The sequence below is a fragment of the Leptopilina boulardi genome, unplaced genomic scaffold (assembly GCF_019393585.1).
Source record: "Leptopilina boulardi isolate dan_hultmark-lab unplaced genomic scaffold, ZJU_Lbou_2.1 LbouV2_354, whole genome shotgun sequence".
NCBI lineage: Eukaryota > Metazoa > Arthropoda > Insecta > Hymenoptera > Figitidae > Leptopilina > Leptopilina boulardi.
In genome coordinates, this window is record NW_026137923.1 from 224,388 (window position 1) to 236,623 (window position 12,236).

Genomic DNA, 12,236 nt, shown 5'->3' on the forward strand with positions numbered 1-12,236 from the left:
ATACTGATGTTCTCCATATAGATCAGAATTGGTTACTTTATAGCAGCACTGTGCGTTCCACTTGTTTCAGTGGCCTGGTTCCGTGTCCTAGTTTTTCGCTGGAGTGTATACACACAGCCATCTTCTTCAGTCATTTCTTCAGAGTTTGTAAATTCAAGACCCCAACAACAGTACACTGAACTCAATGAATTTTATTTTTCAAATTGATAATTACACAAGAGGATCGCGATGTCAAAATGAGGAAAAAGAGATGCTTTTTTTTTATTATCATTAAAAATTTTTAACATCTCACAAAATTGATGAGGAACAAAAAAATGAAAGTTAAGAATTAATTTATCAAATTTGAACGAAAGGAAAATTTATTAAGACAAATTTACTATAGATATGAAAATCTATCTTTTTATTGTCAAAAAAAAAGAATTTATTTTTATTGTTAAAAAATTAAGTGGAATTAATTTTTAAACAAATTTTCTTTTTTCTAATTTTCTATTCTAATTGTTTTTATTTTTTAATTTTTCTATTTTCAGAAAATATTTCTAATAATTTTGCCTTCTTTTTTTTAAAAAAATGTTTTATTTATATTATGAAGATTATTATTCGTAATATAATTAACGGCACAATGAGTGCAAGAATTTGTTTATTATTTCTCTTAAAACTTGATATAGATGAAAATACGACTTAATAATTATGTAAATGGCCATTTGAAGTCATTGAATACCGTTAATTAATTTTTTCTATTCTACAATAAACGATATGGCCGTTTTTCTTGTGCCATTCATTATCCTTTTAATCGTAACTACACCTTCCTTGGCAAAGCAAAGGAGAAACGACAAATTTTTATCGAATTTTGGTGAGTTAATTGATTTTTCAAAGTTGTCTCTGAAAGTAATAAGAATTGTTGATAATTGAAAAAAAAATAACATTTAAATAAATTTTTTTTTCTAGAATCAATAAACGAACATCCAGATGCCGAAGGAAATAAAATTGACAATCATCATGAATCACGATTCTTTGATCAACTTGGACGTGAGTTTAATTACTTTATTTTACTAATTATAATTTTCTTCAATTACTTTTTTTCCGCTCTAATACATTTATTTATTGATGTTAATTCATTAAGTGAATTACCTATCATTAATTTAAATCTATTTTTATAAAATGTAAATTTTTTGATAATATATAAAGCAAAAGAAGTTTCAAGTAAAAAAAATATTTGTTTATTGAATATAATACTTGGAATGAAAGGTGAAAATATATTCTTTGATTTTTCTTGAGAAAAGAAACTACATTAATATTCGTTAAACGTATAAATATATAAATTCATATATGTCTTTTGAGAAACAATACCAAGACTTTCACTATCTCTGAAATCAAAAATAACGGCTAATTTGTCTTCGTCGACGATTTTTGAAATCAGATGTACGCAACTTTAAATAATATTTGTCATATTTAAGCAACAGTTAATAGGCTTTTGTTTTTCTAATTCAAAATTTGAAGTACAGTAACTTGGTAAATTTTGAAATTTCGGTAATAAGGTAATAATTTGTATAGCTACCTATATTTGTCACAATTTAATTTTTCTTTTTGAAATTTTATTACTTACTCTTGATTTTGGTGTTTTTATATTTTCATTTCGACTAAATTTTTTTTTTTTTAAATTTTCTTAATGTTCAACCAATTTTGTTAAATTATTTATTATATCGTAAAAATCATATAGAAATCAAGAAAAGAAAAATTGTTAATGACAATAATTAAATTAAATTAATTAAACAATAATAACTAGGAAAAAAAGTATATTACTGAAAAAAAGAAACAATTCAGAAATAATATTTTTTGATATTATAATAACTGAAAACACAAAATTAGAGCTAATTAAATTTTTTGGAAGAATGAAAATGTGACAAACTTTCGCCTTTTAAAGCCCGAATTATACTATATAATTAATGTTACGGTTGACGCTCAGTTTAAAAAATAAGGACAAACACGATTATTTAGACTTTTACGAGATTTCAAAGTATTTTCTTAAATCATTTATTTCATTTAAAAAAAAAAAAATAAGACGAAAATCCAAAAGAGGAAGGCATTGACTTTTATGTGTGCGGAAGAGATTACGGAATTACAAGCACATGGACAGTGTAGTTCTTTATTTGAAAGAGAAAGGCCATACATCCTTCTTGCTTGTGACAAAAGAGTTTCTTTTGAACCCGGACAAATGCATCCAACCGGAAACTCATGTCCAGTCTCATTACTTATTTAATTTATTATTTTTATAAATTTTATAAGATATGGGACAAAAATTTGCACACATTTTGTATTATCAATTTTTCGTTGTTTTTTATAAAATTTTTTTATTAAAATTAATATTGAAAAAATAACATTTATTACAATTAATATTTATCACTTAATATTTATCATTTATTTATTTAAAAATATTATTTTTTTAAATTTACTATTACAATTTAATTTACATAATTGTTGTAAATATTATATAGTACTTTTGACGGAACTAGGTCGGAAGTTATTTTTTACGACAAATACATGATATTCAAGTTATTTTAAATTTTAATCTTAAAGATGATAATTTTATAGTGCTCTCTTTTTTTTTTTAAAGAAAATTTTTTACTCACTGATTTATTTTATTGACCACTTTACATTTTTTACTTTAAATCACAATTTTTATCGAGTTTTATGGAACATAAAATAATGAATCAATGAGTTGAAGAGATTTTTTTTTTAATCAAATAACGAGGTTTATTGAAGAATGCGAAAGAAATCAGTCTTCATAAATTTTCATCTTAACATAATTCAAAGAGGAATAAAGTATCGTATTATATATACATTTTAAGACTAAAATGTTTAGATTTAGAAAACATTTTGAAAATAAAAATCAAGTTTAGAGAATTTGTTTTAAGAGTCTTTAAAAAAAAATTTTTTTTATATAGAAAAGAGTAGTTGTCACTACACTTGGCTTTCTCTGAGTAATATTTAAATTTTTTCCTTTAATAAAACTTATTCACAAAAATTCTAATTATTTATAAAATTAATTTTCTCTTTAGGAAAAAGTAAACATTTTTTTAAAAGAAAAATTCGCCAAATTTTTGCGGCTTTAATTCAATCCAATACCTGTATTATAATTAATAATTTTTAATTAATTTGTAACTCTTTTAGGAATGAATTATTAAAAAATTGCTAAAATCTCTGAGAGAAACAATTTTATTATATGTGTATATTTATAGAAATAATCGCGACTTCTGGAATCTCCTAGACGTGGATGGAAAGGTACCAGGACTTGGATGGTGTTGGACATATTTATTTTCAAAGGAGAGGGGTACAAAATGTGAGGAAGACACCTCGGGAAAGCTGATGTCGGTGAAAGCAGCCAAGGCTCCGATCAAGTCCCCAGATATTGACTTAAGTCAGTCCACGTGCAGGTCGCGTTCTTTACACGTTTCCATTGTGATATCGTGGGTGTTTCATGACTTTTCACTCATCGAATATTTAAAAACAAAAAAAAAAAAAAAAGGAAACACAACCAGCCAAATATTTAAATATTTCACGGATATTATCATAAATTAACATGATCAACACGCCAACGAAAGATGAGACCATTAACGCCGACTTGAGATTGACCTACGACAACATTTTCTAAACTCCTTGGAATACTTCAAGAAATTTCCCTCTTTTACAAAAAAACAAAAAAAAAAAATTCCTCTAGAAATTTCAGTTTAAATCCAAGGTTTCGAAATTTTTCCTCTTTTTTTTTTTGCAAATCTGTTCTTTATTTTCAACGAGAAAATGTATTTTCTTCAAATCAAACCAAAATATTTCGAAGATTAAATTTTTCTTTCGAATTCAAAATTTTCCAAGCAGTGTAAAAACATAAATTTCGAGAAAATCTCCATTAACGAGAAAAATGAAGCAGAAAATTAGAATTTCATTCTGAAAATCCGTTTCTAAATTAGTGTCTTGAGGAAGAAAATGTTTTTGTTTGAGTGAATAAACTAAATATAAGAAAACAAAGACAGTGGAGTAGGTGACAATAATTTTTTTCTGAAAAAAAAAAAATTCGTAACTTGATCATAAAATGAAAAGCCAGGAGTATTTAATCACAAACCGTGAGAGTGAATAAAATTTGCAATGAAAGAAAGTGAAGACTGACAAAAAGGAACAAAAAAAAAAAAAAAAAAAAATTCTCATAGATCATGCAGCTGAGGATCTCGTGGACTTTTCGGTACGTGCTGCTGATAATAGCCGTGAATGTAATCAATGGAAAACACGATATTCAGGAAATATTGAATTACAAATCGCCGAGTATTTCAAGTTTATCATCACGAAGTCTCTCGAAATTTGTGAAACCGATTGCCACCCATCAATTGGCGGGTCAACGAGCTTTTGTCAATGATTATGAATTCAGCAACAGAAGAGATGGCACTTCATTCGACGACGAAAGCAATAATCGTGCTAAAGATCAGCTATTCAATGATTTGGCGGCAAACTCGAGGGCAAACAAGTACGTTCGTCAAAATCGAGCCATCGAGAGTACTATACAAAATGTGATCGATCGAGATTTCATTAGGGGAAGTTCCTCGAATTCTAATAGTGGATTTCTTTCATATTCACGTGGTGAAAATAGATTTCCCATTGTTACAAATAATTATCCAAATCAAGAGTGGAACTCGGCGGGATTTAATGATCAAAAAGATGATGAGGAGGATTTTTTGAATTTGAGTGATGATGATAATGATAATGAGAGTGTAATGTTTGAGCAATTTTTAGATGATCTTAGTAAAAAACGAACTAATGGAGAATTGGATGATTTGAATAATAATTCGGGAACTGGACGAAGACAGGGAAGACGAAGAAAGCTCAATAGTCAAGAGCAGGGAATTCTTCTTGTCGAGGCTCTTAGAAAGAAACGAAATTTTACCTACGTTAACGATCATCGTGGTCATGGAGCTGATATTCAGAGCGGAATTATGGATATGCTTGGCAAAAGTATGTTACGATATTTGACGAAGAATTGTTTCTTTTTTTTTTTTTTCTCTCAGAGATTTAAACTAGCCATGGAAGTTTAATTTTTTAGACTAAATATTTCTTTAAAATTCATTATAGTTAGAAATTCTAATTGATCGTTGTTTATAAAACCGAATTTTTATTTTTGCCGAATTTTTCCAACCGAATTTTCACAATGAAAAATTTTTATTAATAGAATTTAAAAAAACAATTATTGCAAATTGGATTTTGTTAAATTCAAATTCTTCTAAATGAAAACTCTGCTGAATGAAAATTCGTTCAAACAAAAATTATGTTTAATGAAAATTTGGATAAATAAATATTTTTTGTTGAATACAAATTCCGTTGAATGTAAAGTTGAGGAAGAAGAAATTTAACAATTAGATAAATCGATAGTGATTGTAATTAAAAATTACCTGATAAAAATATGGGCGAGTTATATTTATATATATATATATACTGATTCTTGGAAACTTTCACGTTCATTCGCGAGTGGAGTCCTAAATTTCACTTACAAAACTGCGATTCGGAACGAAAGTGGTTGGCCGATCGTTTACCTTGAGAAACAGAGCAAACGATCCTTTACGAGCGAGGCAGCTGTGACGAATGACATCTCTCTCGAGGAACATAAACCTGACCTGGCATTACATTTTCTAACATTTTTTTTTTTTATTTATTATTTTATTTAGTTCCAATTAAAGTTTCTTTAACCGATTTTTCATCAATATTCACAATTTTGTTCTAATCTAAAAAGAAAAAAAAAAGATAATTTCTTAAAGAGATTATAGGTGAAGAACCTGATGATAATATTTTTCCTAAAAATATTTATCTTCTTCAAGGTGTTTTTAAATGAGAATCATTTGGTTTTAATTGAAATAGAATTGTTTTTTTTTTTTTAAGGACAAGTGATTAAAGGATAATGACTCTATTGTTTGGTTTCAGTGATTCCTCAGACGTGTAAATACAAGGGCGCAAAATTTGAATGTGGCCTTAGTATAAGTTGTGTCCTTGGAGGTGGTCGACCCGTTGATCTTTGTTCCGGAGGTATGATTTGGAGTTGTTGCGTCGACGATGACGACATTCCCGAAAAGGTGACAAAACCCACTTCTGGACTTCTCCAAAATGCCAGTGAGTATTTTTCAAAAATTATTCATTTCAAATCAAATTCATTCGCATTTATCAAAAAAAATAAATAAATAAATAAAGGTTTTGCAGAAGTTGTAAAAAAAAATTCGAGAAAAATGGATTAGTTATCTTCTATAAAATAGATTATATAAAAAAAAATTTGAATTTTTGTAAATAAATTTCTAATTTATAAAATTTAATTGTATTCACTGTAAGTTTTTTTTTCTCAAAAAGATAGAAAACTTTAAAAAAAAAATTGCCAAAAAATTAATTATTTATAGAAGAATTATTATCAGCGTTGAGAATTTGATTTGAAAATTGATTTTACAAATAAATATTGTTTATCGTGAACTTTAGCTTTCTCGTTAAATTTGGCGAATCAACGTCCATACCTGGATGATGAAGTAGATATATACAATAATGCAATGCATCAGAAACCAGGATACACTCACAATGTTCATCGACCTTCGTACGTTTACACACACTCCACATACAAACCATCGTCAAGCAATAAACCATCGTATTCACCATGGACTCAAAATCGCCCCAGTGCATCTGGCCATGATCCTTTCGTAAATCGACCTGAAGCTGCAATTGGTACCGGGGATTTCGACAATTATCTGCCAACTACCACTACTACTACTACTGATATTTATAATCCAGTCGAGGATTATTCCAATTCCGTGGATTCGTTTAGATATCGTGGTAATAGAGATCCCAATTTCCTTGGAAATTCATTTTGCACATATTGCTTTTCCGCAAATCTTCATTTTTTTTTCTTCTTTTACTTCACCAATTCTTCTTGAGGGACTGAGGAAATTTTTTTTCTTTCCCATGTGAAATTAATTTATAGAGAGATGTTTGAAAAATTTTTTTTTTATAAAGTACACTTTTTCTAAAAACACAAATTCTACTTTTTTGCGATGTTTGGATTTTTTTTTAGTTTTAATATATTTTTTAATTAAATTTTTATTAAAAATAGAATTAAAATAGAAATAAAGTAAAATTTATTAATTATTTTTTCCAAAAGCAGTAACAATTAGAATTAACAAAATTTCAGAAAAATTTGATTTATATAATGAAAATTAAAAAAAAAAACTAAATAGCTTTTATGTAAAATAATAATAATTATTTATTAAAAACTAATTTATTAATTAGAACATTAAAGAAAGTAGAATTTTTCAGAATTATATCTATCTACATTATTTTTCGAGCAGCGTTGAAAAAAAACATTCTCGACAGTTGAGTTTCTCTTTCAAAATAGTTTCAAAAAAAAAAAAAAAAAAATTCCGAAGTGCACTTTTAAACTCTCGTCTTCTCTGTAGCAAGAACGGAAGGATTGGAAAATGTGAGAGATTCTCTTTACTAAAAAGTAAAAAGACGAGACACTTGCACATCAGTTGCTCAAATTTTTATCTTCGTTCTCTGCCTATTGAATCTTTAAGCAACTGGAAACACTTCTTATCTATTTTTTCTTTAAAAAAAAATCCCTACAAGACAAAAAAAATATTTAAAGGAAGACAAACAAAAAACAGGACAATTTTCAGTTTTTCAACTGGAAAATACCGTTTATCTATTTTTTTTTAAACAATTCCTACAAGACAAAAAATATTCAATGAAAGACAAACAAAAAACAACAATTTTCAAATATATACTATTTTCTTCGATTGAGATTATTTTCAATCATTATAGAGACACACGACAAATTACTATAGTTTTTTTTTTTTTTTTTTGTTACAAATACCAGTGTTTTTTTTAATACTATACTGTATCTGAAAATGTTGAAACCAGTACAAATAATGAAAGGTTCAGGAAAAAATTGCACCTATTCTGTGGTTATTGTGGAAGCTTTATCATTTCAGAGCACTTTACTATATGGTATCTCCATGAATGGAACTCGGTGTGAAAAAAAGATAGAGGAAATATTTTGAAACATTTGTTTTCATAATTTCCTATTTGTTTTTTCATTTAACTTGACAAATGATATTTTGTTTCTTTTTTTTTTTGTTCTTTATAGGTTGCGGAGAACTTTACACGAGAAGTAACAGAATTGTTGGTGGACATAGTTCTAGTTTTGGCAGTCATCCGTGGCAGGTAAGAGATTTATGCAAGGGATCAATTTCTCTCTATTCAAAAAAAAAAGATTCGCTCCATTTTCTTCCATCATAAATTTCACGGATACTTTCACACGTACAACGTCGAACACTTTTCCTTTCCTTCCTTCACGTATCCTTTTAATATAAATTTTCTGAATGTGTATCTTATATGAAAATCTTTTCAATTCACTTTGCACAAAGTATTGCTTTGTTTGTTATTTTTTTTTCTTTATTTTTAAAAATTTTTATAATTTTTTTCTCCATTGGATTTTTTATTTATTATTTTATAATTTATTATATTCAATATCTAATTATTTTTCATATATTTTTCCTCATTTAAAATAAATTTCCTTTGTTTCCTTTATTTTATATTATTTATTCGCGAATAATATTTTTATTCGGAATTTCATTTTCATTTTTTCAGGCCGCTATTATCAAATCAGGATTCCTGTCGAAAAAGCTTTCGTGCGGGGGAGCTTTACTCAACAATCGGTGGATTGTAACTGCTGCTCATTGTGTTGCCACGTTAGTATTTCTCTTGTTTAAAAATAAAAAAACAGATTAAAAACATTTTTACATTCTCATCGTATGAGAAGGTGTTATAATTGTTTTTTTTTATTAGTTTTATTAATTTTTAAAACAAATTAATTATTTTTTGTTTTTCAATATTTAATTGTAAAATTAATTTGAATTCAATATAGCAAAAAGTTGTAAAATATTTTTTTGGAAAATTGAAAATAATCAAAATTGGACAACAAAACCAAAATTAAAAAAAATAAATTATTTATTATTTATATAAAATATAATTAGTGGATTTTTAAGAAATAAAATAAAAATAAGACAATAAGGACCTGTGACTACATTTAATTTAATTGAAGTGACTTATATATGTGGAACAAAGTTGAATATAGAGATTGCGTGCAATAGGTCTCCGAACAGCAACTTAAAAGTCAGGCTTGGAGAATGGGACGTCAGGGACGCTTCAGAACGATTACTTCACGAGGAGTTTAACATTGAGCGAAAAGAGGTAAGAGAAAACAAGCAAAACTAAAGGAAAATTATGTTACGTGGAAGTTATTCAACATTGAGAAATGCCGTTTCTTTTCCTGATAGTTCTAATCATGCTTTTCATCATTTTTTTTTTTTTTTTTCAAATGAAATTTTCACACAATTTCATTTTTTTCCTATTTATTTTATTCTAAAAAAAAAATAAACAATAATTATATTGAAATAAATTATTACATTTAATGAAAAATTATAAAATTTTTAAAATTGGGTTTATTTTTGAAATATAAATTATAAAATTTTTATTTCTTTTTTTCTCAGGTACATCCATCATATTCACCATCGGATTTTCGTAATGATGTGGCTCTTATCAAATTATCGAGGACGGTCTCTTTTAAGCAACATATCGTGCCGGTTTGTTTGCCAGCGAGAAATTTGAAACTCTCAGGACGATCGGCTACGGTTGCTGGTTGGGGACGAACACGACACGGTCAAGTTTCAGCGCCGACAGTACTACAGGAAGTCGAAGTCGAGGTATAATTATAAAAGAAAGCAAAATGGAAAACTCACAATGACTTTTCTAAATTTCAGATTACAATTGTGTGTTAAACTAAGAAGTAGGCAAAAGACGATTTTTATTATTTCTTTTTCACTACTTACTTTATCTTGCGATGAGATTTCATAGTTAAAATATTATTATTATTATTATTATTATTATTCATTCTGGAAATTTCCAGTGGAAGCTGTAAATTGAGAAAACGAGATTAATTTACAGTCTTCAAATTTCAACGAATTTTAATAATTTTTCTTTAAAATATAGTATGAATTAAATTCGTAAAAAATTTGTTCTATAAATTATTTTTTCATTTTAAAAAATTTCCATTTAGAAAAATTATACACAAGATTGTAAAAAATTAATTTTCTTTTTTTTAAGATTCAGTTTTTTTAATATTGAATTTTATTTAAATTTTAGGTGATTCCGAATGAAAGGTGTCAAAGATGGTTTAGAGCTGCAGGTAGAAGGGAAACAATTCACGATGTTTTTTTGTGCGCTGGATACAAAGAAGGCGGAAGAGATTCTTGTCAAGTAATTATTTTTCACATTATGTTTAAATTTAAGAAATTATCCACTTTCCTTTATGAATCGTAAAGAAAGTTTTTTTTCTTTATTTGTCAGTTTTTATTTTGTGAAAAAGGAACCAATTTGTTAAAAAAAAAAAATTACAATTTTTGTAAATTTTTTTGTAATTTAAATACACTCTTTTTTGTTGTTGTTGTTGTTACTTTCGACTGCTTTGAAATAATTTTTTAAAACAGAAATTTCCGTTTGAAAATTAATTTGATAAATATTGTTATTTAATTATTATATTAGAAATTATTTAGAAAAAGTAAATAAAATTGAAATTTTGTTTTTATAAATGTAATATTTTTCAATAGGGGGATTCTGGAGGTCCTTTAACAATGTCCGTGGAAGGAAGACATGTCCTAATTGGCCTAGTTTCTTGGGGAATTGGTTGTGGACGTGAACATTTGCCTGGAGTTTACACAAATATCCAAAAGTTTGTACCATGGATAGATAAAGTTATGAGCTAATGGACAGATTTTGCATTTTTATCTCTCTGAAAGAAACGAAAGCGAAAGAAACATAAACGATATACAAAGAGTAGAGCTACTCGAGTTACCAAAGTTTCTTTCTAAACATTTACAAGAAAATGCCTTTTTTACATTTCGAGTTACAATTTTCTTGAAGAAAGCAATGAGAGAAGTGATATATAAGTAAGATCAAAAAAAGAAAGAAGTTTAATGAAAGTTTATCTTACGTTCTTAAAGTAAAATTTATGACGAAAAAAAATCTAGCTTTGCTTTGGACGGATAAGAACAAAATTAAACTTGAAAAAAAGTGTTATTTATTCAAAATTAAAATCACTTATCTATTATTATTTAAGAAACGAACGACTGAACGGGAAAATTATTCAGTTTTTTTTGTTATTAAATTTTAAACGGATTTTAGCACTTTATTATGGAATAAAAAAAATAAATGCGATTTCCATTTAAAAGTAAAAAATTATGTTTTTCTTTAACGATTTGCTATATTTGCGTCTTGTAGATAAAAAAGGCCATTTGAATCTCAATTCTGAAATGAAATCTCAGGTTGTTGAAATTTCGAAAAGATTCTCTTAATCATCAAAATAGAATCTTTCAATTATTCAAACTCGCCATGATTAAATCTTGTATATTATTTTTATATCCAAATACATTAATTGTGTTTGGCAAATATTTAATAAAAAAAAAAAGAAAAATAATCGGATGTAAAAGACTTGATCTAATTACTATCTTATTACTAATTACTTCCTCTTTCTCTATTTAATTTTCTCAGGCATAATAATTTTATTAAATTCTTATTAAATTTTTATTCAATTAAGTCTTCTATTAAATGTTCATGTTACATTAAATCTTCTATGAAATTTCCTTCTTATAAAATTTTATGAAATTAAATACACAAGTTGGGACAAAATTTAATTACGAAATTAGTAATTGATATAATGTAAAAATATTTAAATTAATTAAATTAATTTTTGAAAGTTGAGAAACAAGATAGGAAACTACAAATAATTGAAAACTGTATTAATGTAAACGTATTTTATTAATCATCGTAAATTAGGTGTTTTGCGATTCTCGGGAGTCCCTTGATAATTTCACTAGCTAGCTCGTTACAAATTTATAGACCACTTTACCCGTAAGTGTCTCTACATTATTATACAATATACATATTTTTTTCAGAAAAAGAGCGTCCAGTATGAAAGAAACGTAGTAAAGTATCTATTTAACAAGAAGTTTTTTTTTGTCTATTTGTTAAAATTGTATTTTTTTTTCTTTTAATAGGTCATCTCAAAATTTCACAGCACGACAAAGCAGAAAGATTCATTTCTATATGAAAAATTGAAAAATTTATCATAAGGGAGGGAAACAATGTATAAAAAAAACTTTCGATTACTG

General features: G+C 26.7%; 1 protein-coding gene across 2 annotated transcripts; it reads left to right on the top strand.

Moving 5' to 3' along the window:
• The first annotated feature begins 486 nt into the window (after positions 1-486).
• LOC127286428 (serine proteinase stubble-like) lies at positions 487-11,542 on the top strand. 2 transcript variants are annotated; one of them, XM_051312854.1, is made up of 9 exons: positions 487-850; positions 946-1,026; positions 5,956-6,141; positions 8,156-8,232; positions 8,659-8,759; positions 9,162-9,261; positions 9,561-9,773; positions 10,213-10,326; positions 10,677-11,542. In XM_051312854.1, exons 1-9 carry the CDS (start codon positions 754-756, stop codon positions 10,830-10,832), a joined length of 1,125 nt encoding a protein of 374 aa, XP_051168811.1. In that variant the 5' UTR covers positions 487-753; the 3' UTR covers positions 10,833-11,542. The 2 variants fall into 2 exon arrangements, with proteins under 2 accessions (XP_051168811.1, XP_051168810.1); XM_051312853.1 differs by lacking the exons at positions 487-850; positions 946-1,026 and adding an exon at positions 3,388-4,995.
• The last annotated feature ends 694 nt before the right edge of the window (positions 11,543-12,236 follow it).